Genomic DNA, 19,444 nt, shown 5'->3' with positions numbered 1-19,444 from the left:
AAAAAGAAGACCCTGTTAATGGCGCTTGACACATACCTGAAGTGAGCACAGGAGTCATGTGGTGTGATGCAAGCAATGTTGCAACTGGCGTGGTTGTCGAGATTGGCGGTGACTTTAAAAGGAAAAGTGATGACTTTAATCACATTATCATAGCTGAATTAGATGCTGTTCTAAAGGGTGACAATTAAGCTATCAAATGGAGACTGACAAATATTGAAATAAGAACTGATTTAGCCACTGTACTCAGTTGGGTGAACTCTACTGTGGAGGAGAGTGGCAGAATACGAACAAAGGGTGCCGGAGAAGTGATAATAAAGCGGAGATTAGGGATGCTTAGAGAGTTGATGTCTGAATTAAAACTGCAAATAAAAGCAGTGTTTGTGCCTTCTGAAAGAAACAAGGCAGATGCGCTAACACGGATAAAAAACAGTGGTTAATTGAGAAAGAGGAGGCGCCGATATGCTGTCTTGGAATTGGAGAAATTAAAGAGTTGCATGACATGCATCACATGGGAGTGGAGAGAACATTATATTTGGTGAGGCAAGTGGATCCGAATGTAAAACGGGAAGAAATTCAGATGATAGTAAAGAACTGTGTTCGGTGTCAATCGATCGATCCTGCCCCAAATATACATTATCCTGTGGAAATTGGAGTTTTAACGAACTGGACGAGACTAGCTATTGACATAGCACACTACCGAGGGGGAGCGTACTTATCAATAATTGATTGTGGGCCAAGTAGACTGGCGATATGGAAGGAACTGCGAGTGGAAGCCGCATCTGCAGTTGCAACTGAATTAGAAAAGGCGATGCTTGAACGAGGTCTAGTAAGGAAGGTGATAATGGACAACGGCACTGTTTTTCGCTCAGAAATCTTTCAGACGATGCTAAAAAAATAGAAGATTAAAAGTTATTACAGGGCAGCCTACAGACCTGGAGGAAATGGCATTGTGGAGCGACATCATCGGACCGTGAAAGCAATAGCTGAGAGAGGAAGAATATCGCCTGAAGAGGCCACATTTTGGTACAACATGTCCCCTAAGGTTGGGCAAAGAGATGACACAGTACCACATAGAGCAATCTTTAATTACGAATGGAGGCATCCTAGAGACATGTCACCGGAAATTAATGATCAAGGACCAGCCAGAATCCAAATAGGAGAAGAAGTTTGGGTGAAACCGCCTAATGCCCGATGCACAACGCAGTGGGGAAGAGGAGTGATAACAGGAGTGCAATCCCCAAACAACTTAAGTGTCAATGGAATGCCACGACATGTTTTAGATTTAAGGCGTGTGGTCCATTTAGGTGATGAGGATGGTGGTACTGAGCCAGGGAGTGATGAAGATGAACCGGTGCCGATGCAGAGACCGCAAAGAGAACGCAATGCGCCGATCTGGACACGGGATTATGAGATGTGAATGATCTTTAATGATCATGGGGGCGTGTAGTAAAAAAAAAAAATCGTGCAAACCTTTTACCACTGGCAACGCCCGCTTCAGAGAGTGAAAGAAGAAAGAAGAAGAAGGGAATGGCCACTGCGTCTATTTATAGACTAGATATCATGGGAAGAGTATGCAAATAACTTTGGACGGTTTTGTCCTATAAAAAGCCTGTATTTGGGAGAGAGGGTGTCTTTTTTGTTTGGCAGAAGCAATTGCTGTCAGAAGTGCATTGGACTGCAGGATTGAAGAGTGAAGATTGAGTTGTGGGGTCATTGTATTTAACCACAGTTGTGCAGAAGTGGGGTACGCTAGAGGTGCCCAAGCACCTGCCCTTTTCAGAGGGATGTATTATAGACATGTGCCTCATTGTGACACCGTTTTTTTCACTTGGGTACGCGCCCTGAAATAATTCTCTGCATGGCACTGAGGCGGAGTGGTTAATATTTCACACCATGTGATCTATTCAATATACTCTGTAATTCAAAATACTATATTTATTTAATATTCATATAATTATAAAAATTGTATTTATTGAAACAGAGACGTTGTCTAATAAGAAGTGAATTGCAAAATCTGCTCACAATTGTGTGTGAAACTTGAAGCGTCAGGCAGTATAATGAGAAAATGTTAACTAATTCTTCATCTGTCAACAGCTTTGAATGATTATGATCGTATTTAATCGACGCAGCCAATGATATCCATCAATCTTAATAAACAACATTATGATGATCATCAATCTTATCAAAGAACACGAATATGGATTACTAATGTTGGCCCTCAAAATTAATTAATGTTTCAGACATGATGTGCAACAAAATCAATAAGAATTTCAAATACAAAGTTTTTTTTGTTATTTCTATTAAATTATCTACAAAATTATTTCATATAATCGCATGATTCAAGGAGAGAATTTCTTGTACAGATGATTGGACGTATCTTAAATAAAATGCGCCCATTTAATGCATTTAGCGATGAAAATGTGTTTTCAATTTATAGCAAATCAAGAAAAATACGATAAATAAAACAAGAGATGACTCTCGACTGAAATAAACAGCTGAACTTTATTCACGTATGGGAAAATTACGATGGAATAAAAGCAGAAATTACATACATATTTAAACATTATTGTAAATCGTTTGTTGCCTTATCATTAAGTTTATAAGATAAGGATATCCGATTAAACAATAACGAGCTTATCGAACGTTTAAAGTTTTGAATGTTCAATAAACACACACTAATTTTTATTTTATACGTTATACATAGACACTTTTACACACACACACACACACACACACACACACACACACACACACACACACACACACACACACACACACACATAACATAGTTACCGAAGTACACGTATTTCGCTGTATCTACAACTTATCAGCGGTGTTTATTCTGCCAACATTGAAACAACAACCACATGGATTATAGTCGGAATTTTCTACCTCTGAAATACAGTCTTACTTGAAATATATTTTCATTCGCTTATAAATGTTTAGTTATTACTGTTCTTTTTTGTTAGAGCGATAATGATAACTTATGAAAGTTATCTTACGGTGATTCATTCTTCAGAAAAAAAGAGTTATCTCCCTTAGATTTCTTATGTCGTCTTCTATATTTTAAGGACTTGCTTGATAATTATATTTTCATATAAATAAATATAAAGTAACTGACCGTAATTAAAATTTATTTTTTTTACATTGAAAAATTGATTTAATTTAAAATTTATTAATACGATTCGATGTCTACATTTCTAAATTTTTCTTCATTGAATATCACATTTAAAATGTGCAAAACTTCATTACAATGTTAATGGATTAATTTCATAAAAATAAAATACAAGTTTCCCCCATTATAAATGTGTTTTCTTTATTTGACAACATTTATAGTTGTGGTCCGTAAAATTAATAAATATACCTGCAGTAGTCCATGAAATTAAAAAGGTTACCGAATGGTAGTCTATATAAAGAATTCTTGTCCGCCCCCTCCCTCTGATTTTAGATCATGGGTCGTCTATGTCTCGTTTTATTGGATAACGTCATCCTCGTCTTGTTTCATCGTTCCAGAAACGTACTTCCTAATGTATTAGCCCTTTTGACGTCGTATATGTGTGACGTCATAAAAAATCCCTTCGGTGAAGTGATAAATCTATTTAGCATTGCGACGTTGTAGCAGCCATAATCATGGACATATTTTTTCACTGATGACCAATTAGGCTCCTGTGTGTATTAATTTCAACAAGACCTTTTAATGACACCCTAAAGACATTTAAGGACTTGCAGAGCAGTCAGAGGGCTTGTGGGAACATGATGAGAATTAGCAGCGAACCGGACGTTAACGCATCCACCATGAGAGACAAAATGAAAAATCGTCTTCTGACAATTTGAATGGCGTAATCTATTTGGGACGTCCTCCTTTTGTAACGTCATTCTGTGTACACTGCAACAGACACGCAGTAAGGTGACAAGACCTACGGAGTTTCCGTAGTATGTATCGCTAGCAGGGTAAAAAATTGTTTTCGAAAAGTTTAGGTCATAGTTATAAGAAACAAAATATTTTTTCTGCTTCATGAAATTTATTTCAATGAACAATAACGCTAAAAAATATTGACTTTTCTGAATTTTCTCTTTTCTCATTATGCCCGTTATACATTTTATGCAATAATTTCTGTTGTCGAATGTCAGATTGATGTAGCATAACCAAATTATATTGGTGTGGATTCATAGATTTTACTCATCCCTTGTACTTTGTCAACCGATCTGATACTCTGTTTCTTGGTAGATGGTGACGACGCCTCCAGATTTGTCTGTTTCGACGACGACGAAAATGACGTAACATTTTAGGTTTTTTCCTTGCTACAAATATAAAGAAAACATAAGTGTGTTGGAAAGTGTTAGGAAGAGAATGAGAAGACAAAGAAAATAATCGTTAGAATTAGAAGATACATAAGGATAAGTGCAAATAAGTTGAAAGGGTTAAGAGCAAGCGCAAGAAAGAAGGAGGAGGAGAAGAAAAATGGTGAGTGATTGAAGAGTTCTAGGAATAAATAGTAAAAGCAACACGTAATCATGGATGTAACTAATAGGGTTAAGACAGCAGCATATTCTTTTCATTGTTTTGACTCTCTAGTGTGTATGCGTTGATATCTTACATGCTTTTATATAGAGTGATGTGGTTCTCAATTGAGTAACTGTGTCTAACTGTGTCGGATATATACTCGAGAGTCAAAACAATGATAAGAATATTCTGTTGTCATAGCCCTAGTAATTAAATACAATCAGATTTTTAGACAAAAGAAATATCCTATTTGTCCGCGGTGGTTGTACCTTCAAACAACATAACATTAATGCGGGTGTACCTCAGGGGTCAATACTTGGAAGAATATATCCCTGACCTTAATAAACCACATCCCTAATGCAACTGTATATTAGATGCGCATATTAGATGATGACACTACACTCTATTTTCACCATTCAGACAAAGCGAACGCACGCACATCTAAGATAATGGCTCAATCGTTAGAAAATTAACTTCAGTTTCTAGTAGAATTGAAACATAAATAGATTGTAACATTTGATGCTTCTAAGAAAAAGCTTCGTTTCTGTAACAACTATATGCAACCATTTCAAACACAAATTCACATGCCTAATAAGACCCTCATTCAACCCTTTACATTTACAGATAACATGCACTGGAAAAATACATAGAAGGCATTGTCAAGGCTACTGCAAAAACATAGTCTGCCTCTACCATGCTAAAAAACTTATCATACCTGCTAATATAATAGAATCTATAAAGCCTCCTTTAACCAATTCATATAGTATTGTTGCCATATATGAGTTATTGGACCAATTACTAGTACCTCTCTGCTTAGACAAGGTTCAAAAGTCCGAGACTATCGGCCAAGCTCCAACTCGTGTCCCATCGCTTCAATGCTACAACGTTGTGTTTACTTTACAAGTAATTTAATGCAATGCATTTCTACGAATTTCCTGTGCTATTGTTTCTTTAACGCATGTACTCGCAATATGAAATCAGCAAAATCCCATCCCTTCACTGTAGAGATCACAAGATGCTGAAAGGCTTTCTAGTCCAATACCTTTTATCCTCGTACTGCTCTTATTCGCTAAAAATTATCATATGAGCTTATCTTACTGTTTTTGTTAAGATTAACGCCTATAAATCCCCGGATGTTTTATATTTATTGATGAAATTGAAGGAAATCGAGAAAATATGAAATCTTCTTACCAAATTTACATTTTACTTTCCAACCTCTGATGTCGTAACAAGTGGCGATGCATCCACCACAAAACGATTCTCTAAAGAGAAAGAAATAAATTGCGTGATTTCAATCTGAAAATGGCAGTTTAAAGGGAAGCGTGGGAGACCAACAATACTTCGATTAAACTAAAAACAAAGAGAAACAACTTTAATTCGTATTAATACCTTTTATTGCTGAAAGACAAAAAATAAATCAGATTTAATATTTTACATTAAATTTTATATTCCCAAACAACCTAATGTACGCGTGTCTATTATCGGCAGCTTCTCTGATTATCAGAGATAGGTTTTTGTCACTTAAAAACTGTACAAATTTCTTTATTATTCTCGTCATTATTTCCGTCTCTAACGGGATGTACTTAGATGGCCTAAGAATTTAATTTCTCAAATTTCATATTTTGTTTCATTTCCGTCAAATCTGCTCCATCGGTTTCCATTAACTTCCTAGGTACATAACCTGTTGCGAGTTGCATTGTTAGTGGGGAAAACTAGGAATAAACAAAAATCCAAAAAGAGAAATATACGACATATGTGGGCGGGTAGAGAGGAAGAATTTATTTTATACGTTATACACACACACACACACACACACACACACACACACACACACACACACACACATAACAAATATGAGATTCATAAGATTTTTATTCAGAAAGAGAGATAAGGCAGACTAACGTTATCTGATTTCCAACAAACCTGACATTTCAAAACAACCTAATATTTTAATTATAGCTGGCCGATTCTAAAAGATTAGCCGCATTGAAACTGTTATATTGTGAATACAAACTCTCCATCGAACCTATATGACATGTAAATAAAACACAATTTTCATCTGCAGGAACAAAGACACCCAAATATCAGGAGCAGACATTAATATGACAACAGCAATCAATAAGCGACAATGGCGCCGACCTGTGCTTTAATACGATATTTTATCGACTGTTAACGACGCATAAAGATGTCAGAAACTATGCTTTTTGTACTCATCCTTCCATTAAAATTTACAGTTCATTATAGTAAAAAATTTCGGTCAAAATACATTGCCCAAGGAAATAGGTACACTAAGAGAACGAAGACTCTAAACGAGATAAGAAAATATGTGATAAAATATTTATAAAAAGACTTCAACTGACAAACTTAATCTAAATTCACTCACAGATATACCAGGTTTAAATAGAAATAAAACAGCACTATCGGATTATTCTTAGGAACTGGAATGTTGGAACCTTACTGGATAGAACAGTCACTTCAGGACCTGAAAGAACGACGCTTGTTGCGAGGGAACTCTAACGTTACCGTGTAGATATAGCCGCACTCAGCGAAACCCGGTTTGTTGATGAGCGATCCCTGAGACAAGAGTGGGTGGCTACACCTTCTTCTGGAAAGGAAAACCGCTAGCAGAGGACCGGATACACGGTGTTGGTTTTGCCATCAGTACAACTTTGCTGAGGAGCGTGTCTGAGTCACCAGTTGAAATCAACGAGCGCCTCATGAAACTGCGGATCCTTCTCAGCAAGATCAGATACTTCACAATTATCAGCGCTTACACCTCTACACTTATAAGCCCAGATGATGCCAAGGAGCAATTTTATGAACAGTCTGACCACCTAGCGAAAAACTAATCATCATTGGAAACTTCAATTCAAGAGTAGGACAGGACTATAGCAGCCGGGAAAGCGTTCTTGGAAGACACGGAGTAGGCAAAATCAATGACAACGGCCTGATCCTCCTTATCAAGTGTACAAAACACAGCCTTTGCATCACCAGCACATTGTTCAGGATGGCAGACAAGTACAAGATGCATCGAGGTCGAAACACTGGAATATGATTGATTTCACCATCGATCGCAAACCAGACATCAGTGACGTTCGTGTGACCCCTGCCATTAGAGGTGCTGGACTGACCACAGATTGGTCAAGGCTTTACTGGCGCTGCATATTGCACCACCCCACGGAAACTGACCCAAGACTTCTAGGATCTCATATAATGTCACCAGGCTGAAGGACTCATCCTACCAGGCACGATTCAAGCAAGTGCTAGATGAGAAACTCCAAGATCGTGTAATCACCGAAGGCAGCACTGAAAAATGGACCTCTCTCAAGGAAACTGTCAGTGAGACTGCAAAGGAAGTTCTTGGGAGAAGACCAGAACCCACACTGACTGGTTCGATGAGAATAACGAAAAAATTAAAGAAACAATCCATGCCAAGAATAAAGCTTACATAATGTGGCTGAATGACCCGTCCTCAGCATGGCGACAAACGTGAGAAACTCAAGACACTCTAGGCCAAAGTCCAGACTGATCGCCGAGCAATACAGGACCAATGATGGCAGGACAAATCAGCTGAAGTCCAACACTGTGCTGACACTCACAACACTAAAAACTTTTTCCGCTCCTCTATCTCAGGCAATGCCCCACTACTATCATCAGATGGAAAGACACTTATCAAGAACCAAAAAGGTTTCAGCAGGTGCTGGCAAGAGCACTTCAGCACTCTGCTAAATCGACCCTCGTTAGTTGACTTAGACGCCCTGAATCAGTTCCCCCAACAGCCCATATAGGATTCGCTCGCTAACCCCCTACCATTGAGGAGATCAAGAAGGCGATTCACTGGACAAGCTCTGGCAGAGCATCGGAAATGGATGGTATCCCTGCTGAGATCTACAAGGCAGTAGGCCCAAACGTCCTTGGGGTCTTCCACGATGTCCTGCTCAGAAGTAGATTATGCCAGACGACTTTCGTGATGGCCTGATCATCTTCCCGTATAAAAACAAAGGAAGTAAGTCAGACTGTGGGAACTACAGAGGCATTTCTCCTCCTCTCATTTGCCGGAAAGATCTTTGCACGGGTCATCCTAAACAGGCTCATCGCAGTCTCTGGACAGACCCTTCCTGAGGCACAGTGCGGATTCAGGCCTGGCAGAAGCACTGTAGATATGATATTCGCCGTGAGACAACTTCAAGAGAAATGCATTGAACAGAAAAAGCCTCTGACCTGACCAAAGCTTTTGGCGTCGTCAACAGGGAGGCATTTTGGACAATCCTCGAGCATTTCGGATGAATTTCAAAGTTTGTGTCGATGATTAGGCTCTTCCATGTGGCATGACTGGGTCCTCTCCAATGGCAATGTGACGGATGCTTTACAGATCAGCAATGGCGCGAAGCAGGGCTGCGTACTAGCCCCGGTCCTATTCAATGTCCCATGTTGTCCAAGATCTAGAGAAGGAGGTTTATATTCGTTACCGCTTGGACGGCGTTCTCTTCGACCTGCTGTGACGTGACCGTCCTAGGTGGCGAATGGCCTCCTCCACGGGGAGAGGTCAATACTCCCGAAATGCCGGAGAAGCCGGGCAGATCTGATTTCTTTTTATTCTTTAATTATCGTTTGTGTGCCCGGGCGACACCAAAAGACTTTGCTGAGAGAAAGATTGGATTGTGATTTTCATTGTTATGAAAATCGTTGACAATATCATTTTTTTTTGTAATGGTAACTCGAAAATGGATATGTTTATACTTTGAGTACAATGCTCACAACCCAGAGGTCGCGGGAATGACCTTTTCGAGGCGTGAGAGCGTTTTCAGAACCACAGATGTACACGAGGAGGAGCGAACCTCCCCTGGGGGTGACGTAATTGGATACGATTGGCCACAGTAACGGCCCCGGTCTCACCCTTTCCCTGAGTATATTAACGGGTCCCAAAGTTGAAATCGACAGAGTTGAGCTGAAGTTTGGAGCAGAGTCGAGCACAGTTGAAGAGTTGCCACCCCCTCACTTCCCGCATCATTCCACTGCGAGAAATTAACCTAATTTGACTCAGCGGAGTCTGTCAAAATCAACATTGAACTATGGACAATTGTATATAACTATATATTTTTATATCTTACCTTGAATGTAATTAGTAGAACAGCGCACCGAGTTATTTCTTTCTTTTGTGTGCATGGAATTGCTTTCTTTCTAGCACGAAAGATGGACGAAGCGGCGACATATCAACCCGATTGTGAAATTAAGACCAACCAAATCGGTTGACCTTACTACCACACTAAGATACCCTGCTGGCCTACAGAGGAAGGGTCAAACTGCGTCGACTAACAGCGGAAACGAGGAGTCTGCAAAATCTCCTCCAAGAGGTTCTCTTTGCTGACGACTGCACACTAGTGGCACGCACAGAGCAAGACTTTCAGCAGATGCTAGACCACTTCTCTGAGGCATCCAAGCTCTTCAGCCTGACAATCAGTCTTGGAAAGACAGAGGTGCTCCACCAGCATGCACCATACTCTCACTCCCCCTACCATCACAATTGACGACGCACCACTTACCAATGTGGAACATTTCAAATATCTGGGGAGCACCATATTCTTTGATGGTTTTTTGGACAGAGAAATTAACACTAAAATTGGGAAGGCAAGTCAAACACTGAGGCAGACTCCGCAATCGAGTGCTCAACGAACACAACATCCGCTTATCTACAAAACTGAAGGTCTACAATGCTGTGGTTCTTCCCTCCTTGCGAGACGTGGACACTGTATCGCAGACATATCAAGAAACGGGAGTTTTTCCGTATGCGAGCTCTTTTAAGAATTAGGTGGCAGGACCGCATTACCATACAATCTGGAGGTCCTTGACCATGCAATGACCAACAGCATCAAAGCTCAACTTCGATGGGTTGGACACGTTATTCGAATGGAGGAGTGTCGGATGCCAAGACGCCTGATGTACGGGGAGCTCCAAGCTGGCAAACGAAACCAAGGTCGACGGAGACTGCGTTATAAGGACGGTCAAAGCCAATATCCAGTGGTGCTACATCAAACCAAAAGATCTGGTGGGTTATGCCATGAACAAGCTAAATTGGCGAGGCTCAGTTCATAGAGCTGCAGCCAATTTTGAAGAGGCTCGATGCCAGAAACTCACTGCTGCCAGAGATAGGCACCGCAGAGCAGCCTCAGCAGCGATCACAACAACTGACTTCCAATGTCCCCAATGTTCAAGACTTTATGCCTCTAGGCTGAGGCTGCAGAGCCACCTTCGTATTCATAGATGAGATGTAAAACGTCATCAGCGGATTCGATGGACAACCAATGTGCATAAATGCTGGCATGAATAGGAGACAAAACATTTTAATATGACGTCACGATAGCTAATGCTTTTCTAATAAAACATTGAAAATTTTGTGATCGTTTACATACAATACTTTTATTAAGATTTTAACAAAAAATTACATTAACAAAGCTTCATAACAATTTGATTTAATGACCAAACAATGCTATAATTATAAAATATTTTATTTCTTTGTAATAAAATGAAGGTATTTTTAAATGAGCAAAAATGTTTTATTCAACATAAAATACAACCAATAGGGATGCATAACAAACGAACAGCAAACAGAACGAACGAACGCGCTAATTTCCAACATTATTTTTAAGCCTATACGGCTCATGCGTACTAACGCTATGCATCACATCATAACACTATCCGTCACATTTTTATTTACATTTCGGGTTACGGATGATGTTCTGTTTTTGTTGATTCTGGAAGAAATCTCAAAGCGCCGTTCTTCGAGTCTGACTTCTGCTACTCTTCTTTTTCTGGATACTTCGTTTTGTTGACTGAAGAGAAAGATTCACCATTTGGTGTGTCATTATTCTTAGAGGGTTCAGTCACCCCCAGTTAAGAGCTATTTGATAGGGTGGTTTACAATGATCAGTGAAGACAAGAGATCTCAGGTTTGTAAAGGATGGGTCAGTGCCAGGAGTGGGAGCTAGGTCTTTTGTCGAGACTGTGTATTGACGGCCGTCAGGTAAAAGAATTTTGGCAAAATTGGGAGTTGCAGATATTAACACTATTATTGACGGACAAACTTTGTAAGGAGAGCTGGGCCCCTTGCAACCTTTCAGGGAGGGTATATCCGGCACCCAACCTTCTCGAAAAACTGAACTGTGGTTTGAGTTGTCCCCCTTTGCAAATTGGCTGTTTGGAGAAATGGAAAACTAGATGGCTCTGTGTGGTTTGAGTTGTCCCCCTTTGCAAATTGGCTGTTTGGAGAAATGGAAAACTAGATGGCTCTGGTTGATAGTCAATTTCCATAAGTGGAGAAATGGGCAGCATATAAACGGTACTTTTTTTTAAGCAGGGGTGAAGAGCACAGAGAGTGAAACGACGGTTGGAAGAAGTGACGGGGAATTCTTTTTGTAACGGTGAATTATTTTTGGACGTTGAAGAGCTCGACCTTTTGGAAGGGACAGCTGTATCTTATATATTTTTTTAAAATTTCTTTTTTTCTACTTCACTACAAGCTATTTCGGCGGGAACTATGGAAGCAAAGAGGATCAGCAGTGAAATGCTTAAGACGTTCTCTGGAGAGGGAGATGTTATAACCTGACTGACCAAGGTTAAACTTGTCGCTAAGTTGCGGGACATCGCGGATGTAGCCAGCTTGATACCGCTGTATCTTGATGGTGATGCTCTGGCCCTATATCTGGAGATGCGGGAGGAGGATCGACTGTCTGTTGACGCTATTGATGAAAAGTTGAAGGAAGCATTTACTGAAGGACCGTTTGTGGCATATGGCAAACTAAGCCGTATGGTGTGGACCGGAGAGCCTGTCGATGTTTACGCCAACAATATCAGGAGGTTGACGGGACTAGCAGGAATGGAGGAGGCCGTCAACAGATGGTTAAGATGGCCTTTATCAATGGCTTCCCGGACCATATTTCTATAGCTCTGCAGCAACTGCCCGGTGTAAATACTATGGAGGTGGCGGAGTTGATTAGGGTGCTGGCCAGGAAAAAAGAGAGTGAGCAGGGAATCGTAGCTGTCGCTCAACGAAGCAAACTGCAGCAGGAAATTGTGAAGGACGAAAAGCAGAGAGGACTGTGGCAGAGACCCAGGTTCTCTGGCAGATGCTACCGATGCCAAGGCCCCCATATGGCGAGGAAGTGCAGGGAGCTAAAGCCAGAAGTCACGTGTTACCGCTGTGGGGAAGTCGGCCACATCAGCAGATTCTGTCCCCAGGGAAAACGAACAGGGGGAAGCCACTGCGCCGGTGGCTACCCCACTTATTCGATGAAGGCGCTTCAGGGTATGTCACCACAAGTAGAGGTGACCCTAAATGGACGAAGTACAAAAGCCCTTGTCGACACGGGCTGTACTTCAACAATTGTCACTAAAGACATGGTTGACACATGCAATGGAACCAGCAGCATTACGGCAGTTGACGGCAGAGAGGTGAAGTGCAATGGCACAAGTATCGTTCGGTTGATGGTACGTGGGATGCGAGGCGATTGTTATTAACAAAATTGTCACGGGTGTCGATGTGGTGCTAGGGATGGACGCGATTGCTCGACTAGGGGGCGTTACGGTATATAGGAACTCCGTGAGATTTAGAGGACATCAAGGGGCTGCAGGTGTGCAATTCGAAAAACGTGTCACAGGAACGGCCGGGTTAGACAAAAGTTGCACGATAGAGGACCAGGATTTCTCTGCACACTTTGATGGTGAGAAATGGACAGTCAAGTGGGCATGGAAGAGAGAACCTCCCATACTGAACAACAGAGTGGAATACTACGAGCATACGTTGCGAGGAGGCACAAGAGTTGAATTTGAGAAGGAGGTGGGCTGATGGATCTCAGAGGGGATTTTAAGACTATGGACGGAGAAGGTGGAAGGTGTGCTGCCGTTAATGGCGGTTGTTCAGCTCACAAAACAAAAAGTTCCGCCAGTACTGGACTTCAGCGAGCTGAACGTACATGTTGCGTGTCACACGGGATGCGATGTGATGGACGTGTGCGGAGAGACCATGCGAAAGTGGAGGCAGATTCAGAAGCCCAAAGGTGTTGAGGCAGATTCAGAAGGCTGCGACGATTTGTGGATTTAAAATCTGCATACCTACAGATCCACATTTCACAGGAATTCTGGAAATACCAGCTGGTCAGATACAAGAGCCGAACGTACTGCCTGACTAGGTTGGGGTTTGGCCTGAATTCTGCACCAAAAATCATGGTAGCGATCCTCAAAACGGTGCTAAGCAAGGAGGACGCAGTCAGAAGAGCCACCAGTTCCTACATTGTTTATATTTTGGTGGATGAGACGGTAACAACTGCGGAGGACATAGTAAAACACCTCAACACCTTTGGGCTAATTGCAAAACGCCCGGAATCGTTGGAGGGAGGAGCTGTGTTAGGGCTCCAACTAAGAAAGGACCAGATAGGACGGTTAGTGTTCTGGAGGGGAAATGAGATCCCGGATGTATCGGAAAAATTGAGCAGGCGAGAACTCTTCTCAATATGCGGAAGACTGGTAGGCCATTACCCTATTGCAGGATGGCTACGGACTGCATGTAGTTATATCAAAAGGCTAGCTAGTGGAGCGAAGTGGGAGGATGGAGTTGATAAAGAGACTGTGAACATTATGAGAGAGATTATTGAAGAGGTGAAGAGGGAGGATCCAGTGAGAGGTGTTTGGCATGTACCCAACAGTGCAGAAGGTGTTGTGTGGTGTGATGCAAGCTGTATAGCAGTGGGGGTCACCTTGGAGATAGGTGGTGTTACTGCAGAAGATGCTGCTTGGTTGCGGAAGAAGGACGACGTGACTCACATAAATGTGGCGGAACTGGATGCGGTTATGAAGGGCATCAACTTAGCCTTGAAATGGGGGCTACAGAATGTTGAGGTGAGGACCGACTCAGCCACTGTGTTCTCTTGGATCCAGTCCGAAGCTACAGGAGAAAGGAGGGTGAAGACAAAAGGCGCTGCCGAGATGCTAGTAAAGCGTCGATTGATGATGTTAAGGGAGCTGATTAAGGAATTTGATCTTCAACTTATGGTCACTATCGTTCCTTCAGCGAAGAACAGAGCAGATGTGATGACGAGGGTGCGGAAGACTTGGCTAAAGGCGCCGAATGAGGCGGCTGTCGCAATATGTTGTGCAATGAAGACACTCTGAAGGATTTGCATGACATGCACCATTTTGGAGTGGATAGAACCTTGTTCTTGGCCAGGAAGGTGCACCCCAGAATCACAAAGGAGGCCGTTAGGACAGTGGTTGAGAGATGCAGCCGGTGTCAATCAATCGTCCCTGCGCCGAGTAGACACGAAGCTGTGAGGTTCAGGTGGCAGAGAACTGGAGCAGGTTGGCGATAGACGTAACGCACTATCGACAGAGGCCGTATCTGTCAATGGTCGACTGTCGACCAGGAAGAGTAGCCATTTGGAGGGAAATCAAGGCGGAAAATGCAGGTGAAATTGCAAAGGTCTTGGAAAAGGTGTTTTTGGAGAGGGATCCAGTGACGGAAGTGATAATGGACAATGGAACTGCCTTTCGCTCAGCTGCCATGGAGAATGTGTTGGATAAGTGGGGAGTGCGGCGCTATTTCAGGGCTGCATATAGACCAGGCGGAAACGGAATTGTGGAGCGGCATCACAGGACCATTAAGGCTATAGCTGAAAGGGGCCAGATTTCGCCGCCAGAAGCTGTCTTCTGGTATAATATGGCTCCAAAGTCAGGGCAAAAAGTGGAGTCAGTGCCGCAGAGGGCAGTATTCAAGTACGAGTGGCGGCATCCCCGAACTGCACAAGTACCCGCGGAGGAAGGCGAGAAGCGAGCGACTGTGCGGGTGGGAGAGGAAGTGTGGATCAAACCGCATGATGCTCGCTGTACCACACGCTGGGGGAGGAGCATTGTGACAAGTGTCCAGTCCGCGAACAATGTATCTATCGACGGCATCCCTCGACACATCCTTGATGTGTGGCCGGTAGTGGTGTCATCAGAGGAAGACAGCGACGTCGAGCCAAGTAACGACGTTCACGAAGAAGCTCCGCGGAGATCGCAGCGAGAGAGACGATCACCATGTTGGTCGAGCGACTACGTGATGAATTTACATGTGATGATCGTGGAGATCAAGGGGGCGTGTGGTTTGAGTTGTCCCCCTTTGCAAATTGGCTGTTTGGAGAAATGGAAAACTAGATGGATCTGTGTGGTTTGAGTTGTCCCCCTTTGCAAATTGGCTGTTTGGAGAAATGGAAAACTAGATGGCTCTGGTTGATAGTCAATTTGCATAAGTGGAGAAATGGGCAGCATATAAACGGTACTTTTTTTTTTAAGCAGGGGTGAAGAGCACAGAGAGTGAAACGACGGTTGGAAGAAGTGACGGCGAATTCTTTTTGTAACGGTGAATTATTTTTGGACGTTGAAGAGCTCGACCTTTTGGATGGAACAGCTGTGTTTTTTAAATTTCTTTTTTTTTCTACTTCACTACATGAACATTCTCTCAGATGGAGTTGTGTTAGTTGCTGTACAAAGGAGAAATCTAATAGAGTGCAAAGCAATGTCAAGTACTTCTTGCCAATGACGATCATCCAGTTGCCTGGTCTTACGGGCGAATTTGATCGTTTTCCAATTTGTACTATTTACTCTCTTGCAGTGTCCATTGCCGATTAAAGGGTATGGAGTTGAATGAGTCATCACAACTCCATTTTGCCAGAGAATTGCTGGAAAGTTCAAGTTTTCATCGAAGTAGTTTATTATTTTTAATGTGGTTTGGTGTTTGAGTGTTAAACATATATGAAACGGCCTGTTGGTCAGTAATTATGGTAAAATGTCGACCGAGTAAGAGATCACGTTATTTACGCACAGATTCAACAATGGCTTACGTGTCGACGCTCCAACTTCGCCAGAGTCCTGGAAAAGTACACTACTGGTCGTCCATTTTGAGAAAGGCAGGCTGCTAATGTTGTCGCAGATGCATCCGTTTTTATTGTGAATGGAACTTCATCCTCAATAGCTGCAACTGAAACCTTACAAATTTAATCTTTTATTATTTGAAATCGATTGTTGACTTTTTTAGTAATAGGAAATGATGTAATGATAATAAAGATAAAATTCGATCGGAGAAATTCTCTATGGATGGTAAATAGTATGAAAAGAAACTTAAGGCTAATTTGAGTGACTTCCTACGGTTCGAATTGGTGGTACGAGTCTCTCTGGATCAGGGCTGAGTATTTCATTTTCCAATAGATGCCCTAAAAACTTTAGTTTGGTCATACCATATTCACATTTTTAAGGGATCAGTTTTGTAGCAGAATTAGCAATAACCGAAATGGAGAGAAATAAAGAACTTACCTCGGATACATCTGTAGTGTTGCGGGATGAGCGGAAGAAAGAGTTCCAAGATGGTGTCCATGGGGTTTTATTGGCGTTGACCCCATGCAATTCTTGTAGAATCGTGTCTGCCCTCGCGCGATTATGCAAATATATAATTCCACGCCGCTATAAAGGCAGGTTTCTGGGAAGTTGCCAGGTAATGTTCTGCAGATTGTGTGCAGGTGGTTCTCACAGTTGGATTGTTCTTTGCGACGAACCACGTATCTGCAAGAAGTGAGTTTTTCTTCTGTTTTTTTCTCCTTCTTTCTCTACGGTTATTACAGCCAAGAAATCCCTCTCTTCTAGAGGTGGGTGGTGCAACTACATTTTGCTACAAGTTGCAGATTAAGACGACCAACAAATTTTTCAAATACTTTCATATTTTCGTCCAATTCTTTATAAGTTTTGCCTCCGATGACAATATCATGTATGCAAACAAAGGTACCTTTGAGTTTGTGTTCTGTGATTATATTGTGCGTAAAGCGTTGGAACACAGCTACCGAGTTTGTTAATCAAAATGGTAACCGAGAAAATTTGTATAGGCCTCCGTCAGCTTCGAATGCTGCATAAATTCTAGGATAGTCGATTTCCACAGGATTGCCAAGTTTATTCCCTTCATGACGGCATCGAACTCTTCCAGGTTTATATGCTGGGATTTCTTTTCTGGTTGTAGCCAGCAAGCATCCTCCAACATCGCATCATCATGGACTAACGACACGCCAGTGGCAAGACAGCTCACGTCAACCCACACACTGAGGTCTCGGCCGTCGACGCACCATCTGCCCCGTGCTGGGTCTTCCTCGCGCACTCTGGTAAGGACTTCCCCGAGCATTGTGTTGGGAGGGGCATCATGAACTTCATCATCCGACCCAGTGGTAACATCGAACGCTCTCCGCTTGATGAACGCCACTGCAACACGAAGCCAGCCGTCCACAGGGATGTACCCAACTATGTTTCGCCGTGTAGCAACATGGAGCATGTCCGGTACCTTGTTTCCCTGTTTCCAACATAGGACGTCATTCTCTTTCCAGACCTGCAGAGCACCCATGCACCATCCTGTAGCCTTTCCGGTTCCTTGCTGAGGAGGACAAAGTTGCAGAGATGCTCTTTCTCACTCGCCACAGCCATAATTTCCACGTCCACGTACGCATCATCAATATATGCAGATGTTGTCTGCTGTACGCGCTAATTCTTAGCCAGAATGGCATCAACAAAGATCCGCATAATCGATGGCGCCATATTAAGTCCAAACCCCATGCGGGTTAGACAATACTTTTCCACTTAATAAGTACGATTTGGTAGGGTCACGGTGATCGGTGCACACGCACTTGAAGATAGACATTGCAAAGATATAGTACAGATACATTTGATCCCATTTGCTGCCATTCTCTCAATTTCTCGGCGCATACGTCCGCACGAGCTGTAAAAGGGTCCACGTGATCGTTCAGTTCCCGATAGTCGAGCACCGGCCTCACCTTCTGCTTATTTTGCCATTAGCGGAATCAGGCACTTTGGGGGACCCAATTCCTTCTCCACCCGCTTTCGATTCAAGTCTGGAGTTCCTTGTCATATTCCGCATGGGCTCTGGGGGGAATCTTACATTCCGGAATTCTATTGTACTATTTCTCTGGCAGTTGTTCGTTCGACCATTTCCAGGATACTGTCCAGGACTTCGTGCGCTGGTCGAATTCGACACGAAAATCAGTGTGCTCCAGCTAAATGGCTGCGCCCAGAGTGATACCTGCTTCAGTGAACCGTGCCCTACCCTCATCGTCAATACGGACGTCACCAAATTCTTTGATAGCGTCCATTACTAGGAGCAGGTCGTAACTAAGCAGTTCAACGCCTAAAGCCAAAGTCGGCACGGCTATTGAGGGCCCATCGCCAATATTCATATGAATAATGCTTACTCCACAAGAGGCTAGCGAGCCTCCACATACTGTCAGCACCGGGACCCTTATCTCGTCCCACATATCACAGCATGCCTTGTGCACGAGAGTCTGCATGCACTCGGAGTATACGAGTGCGAAGCGCTCACGCCAATTGATGCGCACGCTACCCACCAGTAGGGCATTGTTTATTGGCGATCTGGGGAGAAGACTGGCGATATAGCTTACTCCCCTTGCCCGTTTCCCGGACAGTTTTTCGTTACGTGGCCAACTTGTTGCACCGCTAGCAACGCATGCGTCCTCATATCCCTCGGTTAGGCGCGTCCTCACACCACTTCGGCAATCTCTGTAAAAATGTTTTGGCCCGTCACATTTACAACACTTCGCATCTTCTATTGGCAGTGCGGGTGCTTTTGCAGTTGCTAAAACTGACTCTGCATTGTCTTTTAGAATATTCCGAGCTCTGGGCAGAAACTCGTCTAGACCCAGCTCACTGAGCATTCACGATGCTTGCAGCAGTCGACTGGTGTTGTCTGAGAGTCCGGACAGAAAGATTCATCCTAATATTTGGTCGCTCACTCCACCCAAACCGCTGTTCGATGAACTGCCCACAAGCGACGAAGGGGTCCGTAGCAAAGGCTGACTATAGTGCCTGTCTAACCGTATCTTCGAGCTACTGATAGACAGCATA

At 42.8% G+C, this 19,444-nt stretch overlaps 1 protein-coding gene across 3 annotated transcripts in view; it reads right to left on the bottom strand.

Annotated features, from left to right (window-relative positions):
* Window positions 1-4,002: 4,002 nt before the first annotated feature.
* The window catches only part of LOC145285770 (uncharacterized), a 35,407-nt gene continuing 19,965 nt past the window's right edge, over window positions 4,003-19,444 (bottom strand). For 2 of the 3 annotated variants that reach the window (XM_080134119.1, XM_080134120.1), the window contains exons 4-5: window positions 5,696-5,766; window positions 4,003-4,302 (exon numbers count right to left, since the gene is read on the bottom strand). In XM_080134119.1, coding sequence (XP_079990245.1) covers window positions 4,181-4,302; window positions 5,696-5,766 — 193 coding nt within the window. In that variant the 3' untranslated portion in view covers window positions 4,003-4,180. The remainder of the gene's footprint in view (window positions 4,303-5,695; window positions 5,767-19,444) is intronic. The other variant, XR_013869069.1, reaches the window with a different exon arrangement.

Source organism: Euprymna scolopes, chromosome 10 (assembly GCF_053919585.1).
Source record: "Euprymna scolopes isolate OS-2025 chromosome 10, ASM5391958v1, whole genome shotgun sequence".
Lineage (NCBI taxonomy): Eukaryota > Metazoa > Mollusca > Cephalopoda > Sepiida > Sepiolidae > Euprymna > Euprymna scolopes.
This window is presented reverse-complemented; position numbering and strand designations above follow the sequence as displayed.